Source organism: Oreochromis aureus, linkage group 8 (assembly GCF_013358895.1).
Source record: "Oreochromis aureus strain Israel breed Guangdong linkage group 8, ZZ_aureus, whole genome shotgun sequence".
Taxonomy (NCBI): domain Eukaryota; kingdom Metazoa; phylum Chordata; class Actinopteri; order Cichliformes; family Cichlidae; genus Oreochromis; species Oreochromis aureus.
In genome coordinates this window covers 12655136-12673790 of record NC_052949.1, presented here as the reverse complement: position 1 = coordinate 12673790, position 18655 = coordinate 12655136, and the positions used below count along the sequence as shown (strand labels likewise).

General features: G+C 40.2%; 2 protein-coding genes across 3 annotated transcripts; one reads left to right on the top strand and one right to left on the bottom strand.

Moving 5' to 3' along the window:
- Positions 1 to 447: 447 nt before the first annotated feature.
- On the bottom strand, positions 448 to 7390 carry dnajb12b (DnaJ heat shock protein family (Hsp40) member B12b). Its single transcript, XM_031749024.2, has 9 exons — positions 6986 to 7390; positions 4506 to 4683; positions 4245 to 4390; positions 3984 to 4157; positions 3798 to 3868; positions 3529 to 3638; positions 2906 to 3078; positions 2607 to 2748; positions 448 to 2204 (listed from the first exon to the last, which is right to left on the bottom strand). Exons 1-8 carry the CDS (start codon positions 7128 to 7130, stop codon positions 2627 to 2629), a joined length of 1119 nt encoding a protein of 372 aa, XP_031604884.1. The 5' UTR covers positions 7131 to 7390; the 3' UTR covers positions 448 to 2204; positions 2607 to 2626.
- Positions 7391 to 8022: 632 nt separating this feature from the next.
- scd (stearoyl-CoA desaturase (delta-9-desaturase)) lies at positions 8023 to 16449 on the top strand. 2 transcript variants are annotated; one of them, XM_031749126.2, is made up of 6 exons: positions 8023 to 8180; positions 8444 to 8702; positions 9608 to 9738; positions 9892 to 10097; positions 10479 to 10711; positions 13589 to 16449. In XM_031749126.2, exons 2-6 carry the CDS (start codon positions 8465 to 8467, stop codon positions 13786 to 13788), a joined length of 1008 nt encoding a protein of 335 aa, XP_031604986.1. In that variant the 5' UTR covers positions 8023 to 8180; positions 8444 to 8464; the 3' UTR covers positions 13789 to 16449. The 2 variants fall into 2 exon arrangements, with proteins under 2 accessions (XP_031604986.1, XP_031604985.1); XM_031749125.2 differs by lacking the exon at positions 8023 to 8180 and having other exon boundaries at positions 8280 to 8702.
- Positions 16450 to 18655: the final 2206 nt, after the last annotated feature.

The following is an 18655-nucleotide window of genomic DNA, read 5'->3' as shown; positions in this document are numbered from 1 at the left end:
TCTGCAAAATCTACAAACGCAAACTACACTAGAGCACACCAGCTGGTGCGGTGAGGTACAATGGTTAACGGTATTCCGATGAAGAACAGCTGACAGGAATATGTGGCAGCCATTAAAGCCACATCATGTACAATGACGCAAAAGTTTAAAAACCTAAAAAAAAAAAGCTAGTGTGAAATTTGAAGAAGTCAGTCATGAATCAGAGGTGCAGCATCTGCAGTCTGCAAAAAAAACAGCTGAGTGTGTTTGTGCTGAAAGAATGTGACACTGCACATCCTGCCAGGCACATTTTGCACGTCACTGAAGAGCTGAACGTGCACGCAACCATGTCTCTAGTTCCCTGTCTCTGTAAGCCGGCCGGCCGGCACACTGTACGTGCCAAATGTGCTGACTGAGCTTTTGTCTCCCATTCTGTGCCTGTTCTGTTCAAAGGAGAGTCACACTTAGCACGTTTGAGCAACCACGTTTATTTTCATCTGGAATTAAAAACATGGTGGAAAAACGAAGTGAACAAGATCCGTATGGTTTTCTTATCCTCTCTTTATAATCTATTTCTCCAAGAAATAATACAAAGAATAAGTAGCATACTATAAACTTAAAAAGTGTGACAAAAAATGGCTTTTTCCGACAGATTGAGCAGAGATGTGACAGTTCCCAACTTGAACTGGTTAAAGTCCCATTTTGTGGATCGCCACGTCTCATTCTCATGGCATTTATTGTGAAGTTGTACTATATGTTTGCCCTTAATACATTTAAAGGAGGTAACGTGACAGGGACATGTCCTAGTGGCTATCTCACACACAGCAGAAGAAGACAAATTTCAGGTGTTCAAGTGTCTAAAAAGCCTAGACATTTGACGTTTTAGATTATTACTGCATAGTCTGAGAATGTGCATTTAAAATCAAAACCCCTCAAACTTTTCTCCATTGAATTACAGCATAAAATTAAGGAGGCAGCATTCAATGTGGCATCTGTTATATTGCTACATAAATAACATCCATATGACTACATATAACTTAAGTATGGTCTGTTTTCATACCGCATTCCCCCCAAAACAAATATAAAGTGTTCTTTTTCCAGTGCATGATGGCTTCTGGTCAAAATTAGTGCTTGGACGTTCTCATTCTTCGTTTTGACGTTTAGATATGGAATGCACCTGCCTGTGTACTCACAACCATTATGCCAATCCTAATTGATTGGTGATCACATCATCATCAAATTAGCAAATTCTAAACAGGTTTTAATGACCACCAAATCACTATGATTTTTATTTTCCACAATAATTTGTCAACACAACTTCCAGCTTTTCATGTATTTTGAAACAGGGTTTTTGGAAGATCTGGAGTGTATATGTGCCTATCTCTAAAGTACTTTGGGTCAACTTCTGTTGTTTAAATGTGCTATAGGCTATAAATAAAATAGATATAACAGTCCCCACAAAAAATAGTTTCGTTTTTATACTATGGTATTTTTTGTATTGGAAAAATACACAAACCAAAGAATTCATTTAACACAATTCGGTGGGATACATACCGAACTTAGAGGATAGAAACAAAGTATGAATTCCATCATACTAGTATCGATCCAATACCACAGTGTTGATATCGATACAGTCGATATTTGTATCATTCACCTCTAGTATGCATTCATTTTTCAAACACCTCTTCTCTCAACCTGCAATACAGGCTAGCCAGCTTTACTGTCCACAGACAGGAGTGTTAGCTAACTGGGTGCTAGCTGCCTAGCTTATCTTGAATAAAGATAGCTTATTTGTCCAAGCTACTTAAGGGTGGTTGGTTCTGAATGACATGTTTGTTACGATCATCAGCCAATCAGGATTGGCATAATGAAATAAATATTTCTGAGGAATACCCAAGGAGGAGCATCGCATAGTGAGCCATCGAAACAAATGCTTTTCTGAGAACCGGGGTTGCGCGAGTAACCTAAAGCTAAAGTTTTTCAAACCCACATTTTTTGAGGATAGCAAGCTATTTTAAGTACCATTTCCATTCTAAAACACTATATTAACGCTATATCTTTTTTCCACATACTAGACTTCCACAGAAATTGTTTGAGTTAGTTTGTGCGATCTGTTTGGTGACGAGTGGTGCTGGTCTGCTCCTTGTTGAGTCATCTTCAGCCTCCAGATTGTAGAAATGCATCTTAATAAATTACTGGTAATCTTTTGTAGAGATTCTGGAAACCTGGAGACAAAAAAAAAAAAAAAGCCTTTTTCAAAACCTCTTCACAGCAAGCTGGTTGACTTTTGTTGACTTTACCAACATTCTTTTTATAAGTTCAAGTGTCATGAAGCTGTGACTCTGGCAAGCAAAATTGGTCTGATGTGCTTGCATGATAAAAGTATTGACATACTGAAGCCAAATATGGTATTGAGAAAACAGAGGATAACCAAGCGGAAAGCCTTCTGATGGGCTGTCTGTCTGGTTGTGTATTCAGTCTTTAGCCCTATGCCAGCTGGGATAGGCTTCAGCCCTTCTGCAACCCTAAGTTAATCAAGGGGAATCAATGCTATATATTGGAATGTCAATATTTTGCTCCATCCCTGGTGTCAAAATGAGAAAATATTCAGAGTTTGAAGAACTTGCTTTGAATCATGAAAGCATTTTCATCCATGTAAAGAAGCTGTGATCTCGGACAACTTGGCGCAGCTTGGTGTGCGAGCCCTCTGTGCTCTTTGGTATAAATCGCTGTCCCCAAAATAGCGAGCTCTGTATAGCATTCCTTCCTCTGTATAAAACACACACACACACACACACACACACACACACACACACACACACACACACACACACAATTAAAAAATGATCTCAGCACTGATAATGACATGACTATCAGGCCAATATTCATGCTTAAATTCAGATGTAAGAATCATTTATTGTCATACTTTGTTGTTTCTCTTTCCAGCAGTTGTTGCGAAGGTTGGAAATATAATCATCCTCCACCGTCCGCTCCAGATTTTTCAGATTCACACCAGTGAACTCTTTGGAGAACTGCTCCCCCACATAATATGGCACCTTCAAGTTCTCAGTCAGCCTCTTCTGTGAGTAACCTGCTGACCTACGTGACGATAGGCCAGAGTGTGGGAGTGTTATCATATGACAGAATGCAGCACAGATCTTGCACCATCTGTCTGTCTTAACATGAGTCACTGCTGACAATGGTTTAAAGCAGGACTCGAAACTGCAGGCGTATATCTGAACACACAAAGTCAGTGTACTGGGAACGTGACGAGACACATGACAGCAGCACACACAAGAGGAGCTCTGTGATTAATTGGAACTAACAGAGGTAGCAGCAAATTAATACAAGGAGAAACAAGTGCAAATACTGTGAAGGCAAATCTAACACTCTATGCAAAGATCGAGTGAAAGCAGAAGTACCATGAAAAAAACCTGGGTTGGATTCTGCTAACGTAGAGATAATCTTTTGTCTAAGTCCCTCACAGTTTTGCAGAACAACAGTTAGTTGTGTTACTTTAGATTCTTGTGTTACAAGGATCACACTCACGGCCTGAAGCTGAGGCTGTAGGAGGGGCTGTTGACCATTATCTGACTGAGAGCTGACACAATAACCAGGATGAGGATGGGCATGACTTGCACAAAGAGGGCGAGACCTCCCTGTGGAAAAACACATTACAAACAAACACACACATTACACACAGTCTCTGAGAGAAGCCTCAGCTTGTAAAATGGCAGATGACTAAATGTCTCCCCCTGCTGGCAAAACATAAACAACTCTATACATTTACAGTTTAGCTTTTTAAGTATCAAACTTACATCTTGCTGTCGCTCTCTTCTCTCCCGCCTTTGGTAACGCATCCGCCCATTATTGTACACGTGAGCATGGCCTAGATTGATTTAACACATTTAGCACATAAAAAACGCACCACAGAAATATATATTTGCAATTAAAATACTCTGTCTCACATGCATTATATGGAAACACCAAAGTATGAGACTAACTTGATGGATAACCTCCTCCAAAGAACATATTAAAGAGCTCTTCAGGTGAAATATCCGGCTCAAAGTTTCCATTGTCTGGGCCGTTTCTGGAAGGATGTCTTCTCTCTTCTTCACACTGATCGTACTGTCTCCTTTTGTTAACATTGCTCAGAACAGCGTACGCGCTGCCAATAGCTGTTGGAAAGTTATAACATGAAGCGGTTATAAGCTGCTTTCTGTAAGTGCTATATTAACCTTGGATGAGTTTAATCACTGTCTTACCTTTAAATGCCTCTGTTGCCCCAGGAGCGCTGTTCTTATCTGGATGGAATTTCAAAGCAAGTTTTCTGTATGATCTCTTCAGTTCATCCTCTGAGGCATCTTTTGACACCCCGAGAATTTCATAAAAGTCTTTACATTGTTTTATCCTGTGCAGAGAGCACACGATTCCAAATTTCAATCACATTTGCAGTCAATATACCCATCAAGTAAAGAGTTTATTTTAACCAATAGTATGTTTATGGAATCAGCGGTCTTATGTACCTCCTCACAGCTTCTAGCTGATCAGCCATGTAGGATTTTGAAGACTCTGCAGGCTTTTCTTCAGGTCTGGCGTTCTCCTTTATGTTCTGCCGTTGTGGAGGCTCCGACACCCCGCTGAAGTCTGAATGGATATCTTGTCTGGGTGTAAATCCATTCTTTGCTATTACATCCAGCAATACTAGAAGATATGTTCAAAGATATTCTATCAAGTACTCAACAACAGTTAAAAATACAAATTTATCAATAGTGGGACTATCAATGTCATCAAGCAGATGTAAAGCAACCAAGCAATGAAGTACAATGGTATTATAAGAGCTTCTTAGGGGCAGAGTATAAAACTGTAGCTATGTTTGAAAATCATTAAACTAAATATAGTTTTTGTTGCAGGATCTGTCTGCTTGCTTGTGCAATTTGTTTTTCTGCTTGCAGAAATCTGAAATACATAAACAATGAAATGAAATTTTAAAAAACCCACACCATTATTGTCAATAGCAGTTGAATGCAGTAAGCCTAGAACTAAAACAAAGTGGCTTGAACCATTATAACTAAAATCAAAAAATCAAAAACCTGCTTTATTTCTTTTATTTTATTTTCAGATATGCTGTGGTTGCAGTTTTAACAGGTTTTATATTTATATGTGAGGTGGGTCAGGGTCTAAGGCGTATCTGGTGTGTATGTGGGTATCCACAGGAATCTAAGAAGAGGAAAGCTGGGCACAAGCACATGCCACCATGTACAGTGGTCCGAAAAAGTATTTGCATCCTTCCTAATGTCATATTTGCTTTGCACATTTGTCCCACTTCTATGTTTGAGAATCAAAGAAATTTTAATGTTAGACATAGATAACTGAAATGCAATACAAAGTGCAGTTTTTAAAGGATGATTTCATTTATCAAGGGAAAAAACTATCCAACCTACCTGCCCCTGCGTGAAAAAGTTATTGCCCTTTAAACCTAATAACTGGTTGTGCCATCCTCGGCAGCAAGAACTGCCATCAAGCATTTGGGATAACTGACAATGAGTCTTTCACATCACTCTGGAGGAATTTTGGCCCACTCTTCTTGGCAAAAATTGTTTCAATTCAGCCACATTGGAGGGTTTTCCAGTATGAATGCTCTGTTTAAGGTCATCCCAAAGTATCTGAATAGAGATTAACTCCTGACTTTGACTAGGCCAATCCAAAACCTTCATTTGGTTTTATTTAGAGGTGGACTTGCTGGTTACTCTCAGATTAAGTTTGTGCGATTGAGCTTCAACGCAGGAACCAATGGCTGGTCTGATGTTCTTTTTATGAAATGCTGTGTGTTTTATGCCAGATGCAACGGCACTCAAACTTTCTAAAAAGTTCAGCTTTTGTCTCGTCAGTCCACAGACTTTTGCCAAACGTCTTGGGGATGATCAAGATGTTCTTTAGCAACTATGAAATGAGCCTTTGTGTTCTTTTTGGTCAGCTGTGATTTTAACTTTTGCCCAGTCTCTTTCTTTTTGTTGAATCATGAACTCTGACCTTAACTGAGACAAGTTATCTCGCAGTTCTATAGATGTTGTTCTGGGTTTTGTTGTGACCTCCTGGATGAGTCATTGATGTGCTCTTGGAGTAATTTTGGTAGGCCGGGTACTCCTGGGAAGGTTCACCACTGTAACTAATGGCTCTCACTGTGGTTCGCTGGAGTCCAAAAGCCTTAGAAATGGCTTTGTAACCCCTTCCAGACTGATAGATGTCAATGACTGTTTCTCTGCACATCATGCCGCGATCGTGGCATGATGTGTTGTTTTTTGAGATCTTTTAGCCCACTTCACTTTGTCAGAGAGGTTCTATTTAAATGATTGACTGATTCAAAATGAATCAAAGATTGTCTTTGTCTGGTACTGAATTTTGTTTGATGATCTGAAGCATGTAAGTGGCACAAATGTACAAAAAAATACAAAAACTAGAAAAAGACATACTTTTTCACAGCAATAAATATAGTACATTTCTTTGCATGTACATTGTGCTATATTGATCTCTTTTCTGTTTTTATTCTGCCGAATGTTTTGTATTTATCTGTATTTATTTAGTATCGAGCTAGATTGGGGAGTTTAGAAGGATAATACCTGTGTTGTCAAAAATAATTTTTGAAATAATCAAGGGAAAGTAGCATGTAGTATTCTTGGAGATCTAGGACTTATTTTGCCTTTCTCCCACTCCAGTCCTGTTCACCTAAATTAAAGGCTTAGCTTTCTGTTAGAAAAGCAAATGAAAGCACTGCAGACACTGATGGAACAGCTTCATTTTGAAGTGAAATTCGTACAAAAAAAAGAAGAAGAAAAAGGCGCAGAAGCTTCATAAATGAACCAGCTAGCTTAAGTGCTATCAAAGGCCCTGGCTACATGCGCTGCTCATGAGGAGTGCAGGTGATGCTGCAGGCTGTGGAGGTGATGATGCGCATCTTCGCAGCTGAATGTGTGCCCCCTCCCCCTTTCCCCCCATATTGACTTACCTTTGGCTTTCTCTGTCGGGAAGAGCCTCTGCGCCTTCTCCAGGAACCTCTGCGCCTTGTCCGGCTGTTGGTTGGTTAAGGCGGCCGCTGCAATGTCAATGCAGCGCTCCGCTTCGTCCCTGTTTACTTCCATCGCAGCAGGCATCAGCAGCAACTAACTGGACCAGAAGTAAATACGGGCGCCTGATGATGACGCCAGATAGATGCTGCAGGAAAAAATATATGTATCAGTCAGTCGGTGATATGCATTTATCAGCGTGGTGCTAAATTTTGTCTGCTACTGGTGCCTGGGGATTGGAGATTTTAGTAATAGGTAAGCCCTGTTTGCAGAAAATAACAGTATCGGCTGCGTGCGCTGCCCCATTTCTCCATTAGATGGCGACAGATCGCCATTTTTTCAAATGTAGGTCAAGAGGGTGAACACCCATTGGTGTGTTCATCCATCCATCCAACCATCCATCCATTTTCTGCTGCTCGCCCGGGTAAATATGGGCCGTGTGATCCTTAATTTGGTCATGCAGTGTGTATCTGTTTCTATTTTGCAGCACAGTTAAAGCTCTTCTTCGCAGGGTGACGTAAACAGCCGGTTCGACCTGTTCTGCAGTGTTTATGGAGACTCATCTGTTTTTTTTTCCATCGTGCCTAAAATACTTTTTATGGTGTTCAGCACCTTATGCTTGTTTTAGGCAAGTTGAAAGTTTATATCTCACAATTAAACTTCTATAGACGGAGAATGAGGATGACGTAACAGATGAAGCATCCTATTTTCCTACGTGGGCGGAGGACAGGGGGGAGGGGGGCTCTGCTGCCGGGGTTTGGGTACAGTAACTTGTTTTGTTCCACTTGCATCGTTAACAGTGTGCTTGTGTTTCAGTCCACGCGTGATTTCAAAAGGAAAACGGTTACACGGTTCGATTTTTGTGCGTGTCTAGACAGCAACAAGATCGGCTAGTCTCCAGGGGTGGCAAATATACATCTGGCAAACCGGAGAATGAATAAAAGGTGAACAGCAGATAAACAAACAGCCAATCAGAGCCCGAGCTAGAGGCGACAGGCGAGCGCTCATTGGTCGGCCACACCACGAGTTCCAATTCTCATTGCGGAGCTATCACTCTCCCTTTTCTGGGTTACTGTAATTTTAGGTCAAGCAGACTGTCCTCCGTTTATCTCGTTTCTGCCCTTCTGCCTGTCTTCGGTGAGTTATTGAGTAACAATTTTCCCTCCCACAGGTGTTTCATCAGTGTTTTTTGGCGCGTTGGAGCGTCGTGTTACCGCTTTATAAGTCAGCATCATCGCTACCGTCTTCCTCTTCATCCTCCGACGGCGCCAGCAAGCAAGCAGCTAGCCTGCCGGGGCTAGTCAGCACACAAATTAATTAACATATTAACAAAACAGCCTCCATTACACACAAAAAAGCGCCGAGGCGACTGACTTCTCTCCTCTGTTTGCCGCTCTCAGCATCACAGCACCGCTGCCACAATGACGGAGGCGGAGGCGTTAGAGAACAAGCAGCAGCAGCGCAAGTCCAGCAACGGGGATGTTCTTCCAGAGAGCGCCGGAGAAGACGCGTTTGATCACACGTACAAAGAGAAAGAGGGCCCAAAACCTCCCCGGATCATCGTATGGAAAAATGTCATACTGATGACTCTGTTGCACATAGGAGCCTTTTACGGCGTGTTCGTCGTCCCTTCAGCATCTCGTTTGACCTTGCTTTGGTGTAAGTGCGAAAAGGAAATTACCTGTTACACCCCCTTTTCTCATTTTTTTGTATGTTGGTTTTATTTACTTATTTAGTGGAAGTAATATTTTATCAAATCAGCAGCTGTTATGTCAGCAGCACGCCCTGCGTTTCTCGCCGGTGGTGAATGCAAATAGGCGGCTGCATAGATCTGTGATCCCTCCCAGCATCCTTCATGGAGGTGGAGGATTATAGATCAGGCATAAAGTCATCAGAGATTACATGTCACAGCATGTATCTTTAAGATGGGCTGTCAGGAAAATAAACTGTCCTCCTTAATGTCAGGTTTTTAAAAATAAAGGTCATGTAGACAAATGAAGAATAGCTGGATAATTAGCATAAACTGCACTTTGTTTAAACAGTTTCTTCACTGCTGTGGGCATTTTTAAAAAAGTCACAACTCTTTTAGCTTTTAGTCTTTCATGAATTCAACCATGAAATGTTTTTATTATTAGATTTGGCTTCTTTTACACTGTAAAGGACTCTGTTTTATGTAATCTCCTTGTGAAACAGACAGGCCAGTGCAAACCAGGTGAGCTGAGGGAAATTTGCAATTTCCGCTGGAAATTATGCACGAAATCTAATCAAATCCTGAAGAGCCTTTTGGATCAAATTGATAAAGATTGTGGTAAACAAAGACTGTAGTGCTTTAACAATTTATGCTTTTTGGGGGGGGGGGAAACAGATCCGCGGCTGTCACGATATATCTGTCTCGTGATCTGTCACTTGTTGCTGGATGTTCTTCCCAGCCCTAACAATAACAGTGCAATTGTGCAGAAAATAATGCACAAACACTGCAGTGTGCAGCATCTGTGTAACAAAGTGCTCTTGACATGAGCACAAAAGTAGGTCAAACTAATTTGCCCATGTGTTTCTTTCCACAGCTGTACTTTGTTTTTTGATAAGTGCGTTAGGAGTCACTGCAGGAGCGCATCGCCTGTGGAGTCACAGATCCTACAAGGCTACATTACCTTTAAAGATTTTCCTCGGTGTAGCTAACTCCATGGCATTTCAGGCAAGTCAAAATGACTGTTCTGCTGACACATCTTTTTAGTAAACAAACACACACTTATGACCTGGAGCCAAGATAATAGCAGCTTTTGTTTCACTATAAGTACCGTGCTGTGTCAACAGTGTGCATAATCTTGGTCTTAATTCCAAACCACAGAATGATATCTTTGAATGGGCTCGAGACCACAGGGTTCACCACAAATACTCGGAAACAGACGCCGACCCTCACAACGCCGTCCGCGGCTTTTTCTTTGCTCACATCGGCTGGCTGTTGGTGCGCAAACACCCTGACGTGATTGAGAAAGGACGCAAGCTGGAGCTCACTGACCTGCTAGCAGACAAAGTTGTCATGTTTCAGAGGAAGTAAGTGGCATGATTAAGATTCAGACTTCACACTGCATCCAGGTGCTAAAAAAAACAAAGTGCAATGGGTGCAAATAGCAAGACAGCAGTGTTGCAGATTCTATAAATATAAATAAATGTTAGAGTACTGCTGTGGAGATGTTTTCATAATGGCAAGCTGTGTTAGTCATTCTGGTTTAACAAGATGACAATTACTAACGTAAGATTCACGGAGAGCAGGCCTGAATGGAAAATAGGTCAAGTGGAAATAAAGGGAAAAAAGTGGGCATTTTCTTATCTGGGAAACATAGTTTTTGTATTTAAATAATTATTCCTTAACAGTTAACAGCTTTTTTTTCTTTTTCTTTTTGCTGATACCTACTCTCGCTATCTCCTCAACAGGCATTACAAGCTGTCCGTGCTGGTCATGTGCTTTTTTATCCCAACAATCGTGCCTTGGTACCTGTGGGGGGAGTCTCTGTGGGTGGCCTACTTCGTCCCAACTCTGCTTAGGTACACCTTGGTGCTGAACGCTACCTGGCTGGTCAACAGCGCTGCCCACATGTGGGGAAACAGGCCCTATGACAAGAACATCAACCCCAGAGAGAACAAGTTTGTCACTTTCAGTGCTATAGGTATGAACAACACCACACCACATGCTCACTGCAGAAATTACACAACAGAATGTACAGCACAGTACAGTGAATGCTTGTATAGGGATATTTGAAAGTATTTTTTAAGTGAAACTGAAAAAGAAAAGGCTGATTTTCATGTAAGTTTGTTACTTTAGTATAGCGTCACCATCAGAGTAAATGTAATTACATTGTACACTATACATGTCCTCGTTTTGCTTTTATTTGACTGCACAGTTGCGTCAAGCGTTCAGTGCAGTAAAAGTCAAATCATCCAATTATGCTTAAACAAATTTGCTAACCAGTGATTATCATCTCTCTCTCCCCATAGTTTCTGTTTTGCCCTGTCTCCCTATGCTCTCTTTTTTTTCTTTTCTCTGTCCCCTCACCTCGCAAACGGTCGTGGCACGTGGCTCCCCGTTCCCGCGCCTGGTTGTTCCGGAGGTTTCCTGTTAAAAGCGAGTTTTTCCTTCCCACCGTCGCCGAGAGCTTGCTCATAGGGGATCGTCTGATTGTTGGGAATGCCTCCTTAATACTGCAGGGTTGTTACCTTGCAGTATAAAGCGCCGTGAGGCAACTGTTGCTGTGATTTCGCGCTATATAAATGAACTTGAATTGAACTAAAACAAAAGGAACGACTTTTACAGGCCCATGTAAACATTTTATTTACCAGATGTGCTAAAGGGTGGATAAAATGTTTAAAAACAAAAAATACATTTGATTTGAACCTATTTTATTAACGATTTTTACCTGATTACCACTTTGTCCACCTCCTCCCCTCGCTATGCATGCATCTTGTTCAACCAGTAGGAGTCAGCAGTGCAGTGACAAAGAGCACCCAATAGATATATCAAAAGAGCTGGATATTCTAAGATGGCACCCAGCTATTCACCCCAGTGCAAGTTAAGTCTAGTTTTAGAAGAGGCACAATTTAGCAGCTGTATCTTTGGTAATGATTATGCAGGGAAGAAAGTCGTCTTTTGTTAGGGAACATCACACGATGTCACCAATATACCACCACAGTCTGTCATTGTTCCTGCAGTTGCTTCTGAATTGTTTATTTTAGGGATGCAACTGCTGTGCAATTCTCGGATGATATTAACATTTAAAGCAATTTAGTCAATTCCAATATTTTTTTTGTAGTATTGCTTTTCCTTTAAATAACTGAACAGTTTTAAAAGCTGTCAGCTCGTCACACCAGGTTTAAACAATTAGTCAGTGCAAAACTGAATTAATGCAGCAGTTAGCTGTCCATCACTGACTATCATTTTATATTGGTGAACAAGGCCAATGCCAATCTCTTGATCAGTTTTTCATAAAGAATTTATCAGAATTTAAATGTAGAATTTATGTGCATAAAACCGTATAAACTCCCAACTGTCAGAGCCTGGAAGACACAAAATCACTACAAAGCTATGTGGTTGCAAAACAAGATTTTCTTCAGGGGGAAAAATGTTTCACAAGGTTGTAGAACAAGACGGGTTTATTAGTAGGCAAGGTCCACATAGCCAAGCTTTAGTTGCATTAGCTGGCTGGATACACGCTAAAATAGGATAAGATAAAGATAAAGGGTATCAAAACCGCTGTTATCAACTTTTTTGGGTAACCCAGTCTTTCTTCATCAGGATTTGTGCATACAGCTATAAAAGGAGCGTTATCTAGCTAATCAAGGACTACCTACTAAACTCGAGCCAAAAAGGTCATGAAGGAATAAAAATAGAGCACTGCTGGCTGAAACATTTATTTAGCTGTTTCTCAATGTGTACTGTTGGCAGCAGCACATGAGAGCTTTCCAACTTTCAGCTTGACATGACATGATAATGAAGATGTGCTTTTAGGTATGGCACTGTCCCAGAATAGGGGCTATATTGAAAAAAATAATTTTGCAAAAACAAATTGAAAATAATTATATGAATGAATATTCTAAATCCTTCAAGCCCAATTGATATAAACTGATACCGCTATTTAGTGACTTAAAAAATCAGATATATCGGCCTAGTCTAGTTATTTACTAAGATAATATGACAATGGAAATAAAGATAATTGTAAATTTCTTGTTGTTACACTCAGCTCTGCTCTAATCAGCTGGGTATGTTTGTGGCCATCAGGGAAATTGAGTTTCTGGTGGATAAACTATGTAAGATCACCACTCATGATTGAAGGGTGTTTCCCCTTGTCTCTTCTTTTTCCTTATCAGCCAAATAGCAAATATTGGCTGATAGATCGGCGGTTGATATATTGGTCGGGCTCTTCCTTAGATCAATACGTTTTCAAAGCTCAGAATTGCTGGCTGCAGTATTAGCTACTGCGTCTTTACTCTCTAGTTTCACTCAGTGGCATCACCATGGTTTGGCTGAAGCAGGTTTGCATCTAGGGAATATCATCAGGAAAAGAATGAAACCAAACTTATAAACATTAGAATTCATGTTCGACAGCCTTTTTTTTTTTTTTTTTTTTTTTTCCTTTTGGTTTGTAGTACACCTAATAAGCAGGCAAACACCCGACAAAGCTCAGAAACAATCTGAAAAGTGGGTGAGGTGGGATTATAAATACTGCAGGGAATGATTAGGGAATGGAAAGGAGGGAAACACGGCTTGGGTGACTTTACAGGTGGGAAAAGCAGACAGGTGGGAGCAGCAGTAATGACATCACAGCCAGTGGAAACGAACCACCTAAAACCTGTGACAACACCGCAGGCTACACTGTAAACACAGATCCCAGCAGTGAAACAGTTGAAGAATCTTCTTTTTCTTCTAAAGACTAAAAACTCATGATTTCCCTACACCTAACATGGAATGCGTTGCAAAGACAGCCTTTGACTGAAATCCAGTTTTACATGTTTTTAATGAATCGTTCATTCCTGTTTCCTGTGCTTTGCAGGTGAGGGATTTCACAACTATCACCACACGTTCCCATATGACTATGCAACCAGCGAGTTTGGCTGCAAGTTGAACCTTACCACTTGTTTCATCGACTTCATGTGTTTCTTGGGCCTGGCCAAAGACCGCAAGAAGGTGTCCCGTGACCTAGTCCTGGCCCGGATACAGCGCACCGGAGATGGAAGCTACCGCAGTGGCTAAGATCGCTAAACTGTGGTCAGCTTCAAGGCAAAACGACCGATAAGAAGAATCTCCACAGTCCTTTGACAGCTATACATTTCTCATTCTCTGAGGATTAAAGTCAGCTTTATAAGGGCCTTGACCACATTTTTGCTTGTTTTTGTGGTTTTTGTAGCTGTAACTAAACAAATTATTCAAGATGGAAAAAAAAAAAGATGTTTCAGATTTGAATTAGATGCATTTTAAAAGTCACCTCCATTCTCCGCTGTTTTGCCACTTATGGTGTGCATTCTTCATGCAAGATCAGTTATGTAGCCGATCATTTTTATGTAAGTATGAATTAATTATTCTTCAAAACTGACAAGGAGTGGAGCACTTAAATATGGAGTAACATTTTAACTGTTAAGGTACATTACTGATTCAAGAGTGTTGCCTTTATTGTAGTTTACAGCAAGTTTTCAACTGTTCTCATAAATAGATTTAATTTCTGAGCAGTTTAGATTTGAAATGAAGAGGTTGAGAGGTCATGTTTGTTTTGCTTTTTGCAAAAAAAAAAATTAAAATGCTTGCTTTAATGAAATATGAGAGAATACTGAGGGAACCCAGACCTTCTTATTAGCCTGAGCATTCTGACAACCAGTAGGCCAAAGCTTTACACAACCTGCAGGGTGCAACACTGGTTGCCTTTAGCAGAAATCTACACTGGATATCTATTGAGAAAAGTTCAAGCACTTTGAAAAAGATTAGCTGTGCAATAATTGGACGGCGTTTTCTTGCGACAATATAGGGAACTTGTTTAACATTAGAATGAAACTGCCGCTTAACGTAAGCAGGTTAATGAGAATTGTAACTTTACCTTAGAAAGATAAAAGATTTCACTGAATTTTTGGGTGCTGGATGAAAATATCATTAGTGCCAAGAGTGTGTCAAACGACAACATTTTTACAACCATCTCTGTGGTCCACTAGAGCACACTAAGTCGCCTCTTTGCATAACATGATTGTTGGAGTTGTTGTTTTTTTTAACATTGTGGCATGAGCGGCTTTTTGCTTAACAGATTTTATCCAACTCGTGTGACTATTTTGTCCTTAAACATCTGCAGCATAGAGCTCCCTGATGGGTGTAGCAGCCAGTCATGTGGCAGTTCTGGTATTACAAAACAACATGTCACCCATGCATGGCGATATACTATAGTAGGTGTTGTAATGAGGTGTTGTATCGGTGACTGTGAAGGCAGAACTGCGTCTATTTTTGTAACGTACTGTGGAGCTGCATCGCTTTGGATCATCAGAACCGTTGGCGCCGCGTTGATTTCCGAAACAGGGTCTGGTTTCCCTTTGATGTGCTACAAGGTCATTGTTATTTCAGAATTTTAGGTGCATCAGTGTTCATGTTAATCTTTGATTCTGATGTGTGGAATGCGTAGTTATGTGTTTAATTATTTTTTCTTTCTTATTGACTTTCAAAAAAAAGCAAAAGAAAATATTGTCCGAACCTGATAAAGATATTTCTGCATTCCAATATTTGGCTGATGGCCTTGTAAAAATATATCTTTAAAAAAAATCTGAAAACTGGAGCAATTGTTCATTTGTTCTTAAGAGTCAGGATCAACCTAATGCCTTATGACTTGCATCCATTCCTTCGTTCCTGTCAGTTGAGTCAAAAATGCTCGAGTACCGCAAAACAAATTTGACTTCTGAGTTCCATGTTTACACTGAGTGGAACATTGTTTTTCTCCTAAAATCATGTTTAATTTTAGGCAAACGTAGCATGGCAACACTGAGGAAATGTACATGCAAACGGAGGGTAGGATTTAAGCGTAAAAGAGTCTGGTACAAAATTAAAAGCTGGCGAGAATGTTAAATCGTGAGGTTTAAAGCTGCAGTGCGAAACTTTTGCTTCCCTTTTTTGGCTGTGAGAGCAGTTGTACAAAGCCACAACAGTGGCGGTCGGTGTTGGCGTAGCCATTGATCACTTCTTCCTGTTTTTCAGATTGTGATCCTTCCCATGAACCCATTGGCTTTCATAGGGCTTTCCACCATTGCTTTGTCATTGTAGCTATGCCATGGGTGGTGAAAGCCAAAAGCAGGCAGAGCAACAGTAAGAGTCCCAGTATAAAATGAAGCAGCCATCAATGGCAAAAGCATGAAAAAGGAGCTGGGTGGAAGTAGGTTGCTTGTTGTAGAGACAGCAACTGAAAACTGGCTTTAAGATCCGTGTATTTGTAAGTTAGATGTATATCAGTGGATCATCTTGTTTGGGCTTCCTGAGCTAATGCTATATTTGATATTTAATCCTTTAATTTAACTAAACATAGAGAGATTTAACCATTAGGCTTACCCAGCTCTGTGAATGTAAATTAATTACTATCCAAAGGTCTCGCACTTTAGCTTTAACTTGGGCCCTGATAGATGGATGGTGCCAGCTTCTCTCAACTCATCACAGCATCTTGGCATAAAAACGTAAAACAAAGGTGCTGTCGTGAGGACATCATTAGAGCACTTACCAAAACAGATGGGATTATATACTATTACAACAACGCCGGCTGTCCAGAGCACCAAAAGCAGCGTTTTCTTAATGAGGAGAGAGAGGGGTCGAGCTGTTCTCAGTCTGATAATGTCTACTGTATTAAAAATCTGAAATAAATTCACAATATTTTCAATACACTTGTAATTCCATTAACAGTTGTTGCTCATTTATTTCTGTTTTCACTCTCTGTGTCTTTGGGTTTTATGATTCTAAATAAATTTGCGCTGTGCATGCCAAACATTTAGAGTAGTTCCATGAGACATTTTGGTTTACACATACTTAGTTCTCGCTTTCAGAATGTTTTTGTAGTTGGTGTCAGGAACGAAGCTAACTACGCCTGTGATTTCTATACATTTCCTGGATATTTTAATTTGGTTTTCAAGATCAGGGCACATGAAAAGAAGAGGCATCCAATTTTAACTCCATAAGGATGTCTTATGGGATTTAAATGCTTCTCGTTGTTGTTACTGCTGTCTTCTATCTTGAAATCCTTCACTAAAGTAACAGAGAAATAAATAAATAACACTTTCTTAAGCACTCATTGAAGAGATTTAGTCTCAACGATTTAGATTCAACCTCGAAAGTGAGTAATTGCTGATTTCCTCTCTTTCACGTCATTGTAAAATTTATATCTTGGGTTTTGTAAGATTACCAGAAGCCACTGGTCTTTCTGATCTTGATTTAATAGTCAATAAAATAAAACCTGATTTATTAGAGGGGGAAACGTATTAGCTGAGCCCCAAATTTATAAATCTATCTTATAATTTAAGTTCAAATCTTAAATCTGTCCAGTAACTCTTGGAAATGAAGGGTTTCACATTTAAATGCCTTGTCTGTCTACAGTTGTGGTCAGAGTTTTACATACACTGATCGCAGATATGAATGTCATTATAATTTGGGGCTTTTAATAATCTGTTTTGAATGATTTCATTTTCCAGGGTGGAATTATACAGCATATATTTTAGTGACTTTGAAAATTAAGAATTGGGTGGACAAATTTGAATTTATTTTGGATTTTCTTTAATCCACAGTGTTAAAAATATACATACAAATATGTACATACACTCATTTAAATCTTAATAAGTGCTGCTGAAGGTGCTTCAGTGTTGCTTAACTTGACAAGGCCAGGGTTTATTGCTTTCTCATTAGTTTCTCTTAAAAATTATTTGTTTGACAGCACTCATTGGATCGACTAACAATCAGAACAATGAAAGCCCAAGACTGTCAGGATCTAAGAAGTAGAACTGTACATTTACACAAGTTGGAAAGGTGTCTTCAAACAACTGTATGTAAATAGAAGTTATTCACATGTGTCACCACTGCCAAGGTGTAAACCAGGGGTGTGGGCCTCAAGGGCCAGTGTCCAGCAGGTTTTAGATGTTTCTTTGATCCAACACAGCTGATTTAAATGACTAAAATACATTCTCAACATGTCTTGAAGTTATCCAGATGCCTGGTAATGAACTAATCATGTGATTCATGTGTGCTGACCCAGGGTGATATCTAAAACCTGCAGTACACCGGCCCTCGAGGCCTGGAGTTCCCCACCCCTGGTCTAAACTCTCGCGCTCAGATGAAAGAAAATTGGGTAGGATGTTCAGGGACAATCTAGGAACCACCAAGGCTCAAGCCTGCTGTGAGATTGAAACTGCTGGAACACCAGTGCCACTGTCCACAGTAAGGCCAGTTTTATATGGCCATGAACTGCAAGGGTGCTGACCAAAAACAAAGCCTCTCTTTCAAAATTGAGAGGTTCAAGCTCAACTGAAATTTGCCGATGCCCACATGAACGAGCAAAATGCCTTATGGAGAAAGGTTTTATGGTCAGACAAGACAAAAGTTCAGCTATTTAGCCATAGTGACAAGAGATATGTTTGGATGAGTAACCGTGAGGCTTTCACACCTAAGAACAGTGTAGCAGCTGTCAAGCATGGTGGTGGTAGCATCACGCTCTGGGCTTTTTTGCCTTTAGTGGTAAAGGTACATTGCACAAAGTGGAGAGAATAATGAAAAGCAGGATTAACTACAAATTTATCAACGCCACCTCAAATCAACAGCTAGATAGTTGAAACTTTGGACATAATTGGGTGTTCCAGCGGGACAATGAGACCAAACACAAATCAAAACTGATTTTGGCAAGCATGCTAACTTTAATCTTCTGGAATGGCCTTCCCAAAGCTCCGACCTTGTGGTCTACACCTAAAAGCCAGATCTGTTGAAGAAAACCAACCAATTTAAAAGACCACTACCAATTCTGCCAAGACTTTTTGTCAAATATGCAGCTAGGATTATATAAGAAACTGGTAGATGGCTACCAAAAGTGTCTGGTCAAGACGCAGTTTGCTAAGACATTTAGCCA

Excerpts from the sequence above, each read along its gene's own strand:
- scd (XM_031749126.2), top strand. The coding sequence starts at position 8,465 with ATGACGGAGGCGGAGGCGTTAGAGAACAAGCAGCAGCAGCGCAAGTCC. Across the intron at positions 8,703-9,607 it reads TCGTTTGACCTTGCTTTGGT|CTGTACTTTGTTTTTTGATA; the intron begins GTAAGTGCGAAA and ends TTCTTTCCACAG. Across the intron at positions 10,712-13,588 it reads TGTCACTTTCAGTGCTATAG|GTGAGGGATTTCACAACTAT; the intron begins GTATGAACAACA and ends TGTGCTTTGCAG.
- dnajb12b (XM_031749024.2), bottom strand. The coding sequence starts at position 7,130 with ATGCCTGCTGCGATGGAAGTAAACAGGGACGAAGCGGAGCGCTGCATT. Across the intron at positions 4,391-4,505 it reads CAGCTAGAAGCTGTGAGGAG|GATAAAACAATGTAAAGACT; the intron begins GTACATAAGACC and ends CTCTCTGCACAG. Across the intron at positions 3,869-3,983 it reads TGGAGGAGGTTATCCATCAA|GCCATGCTCACGTGTACAAT; the intron begins GTTAGTCTCATA and ends AAATCAATCTAG.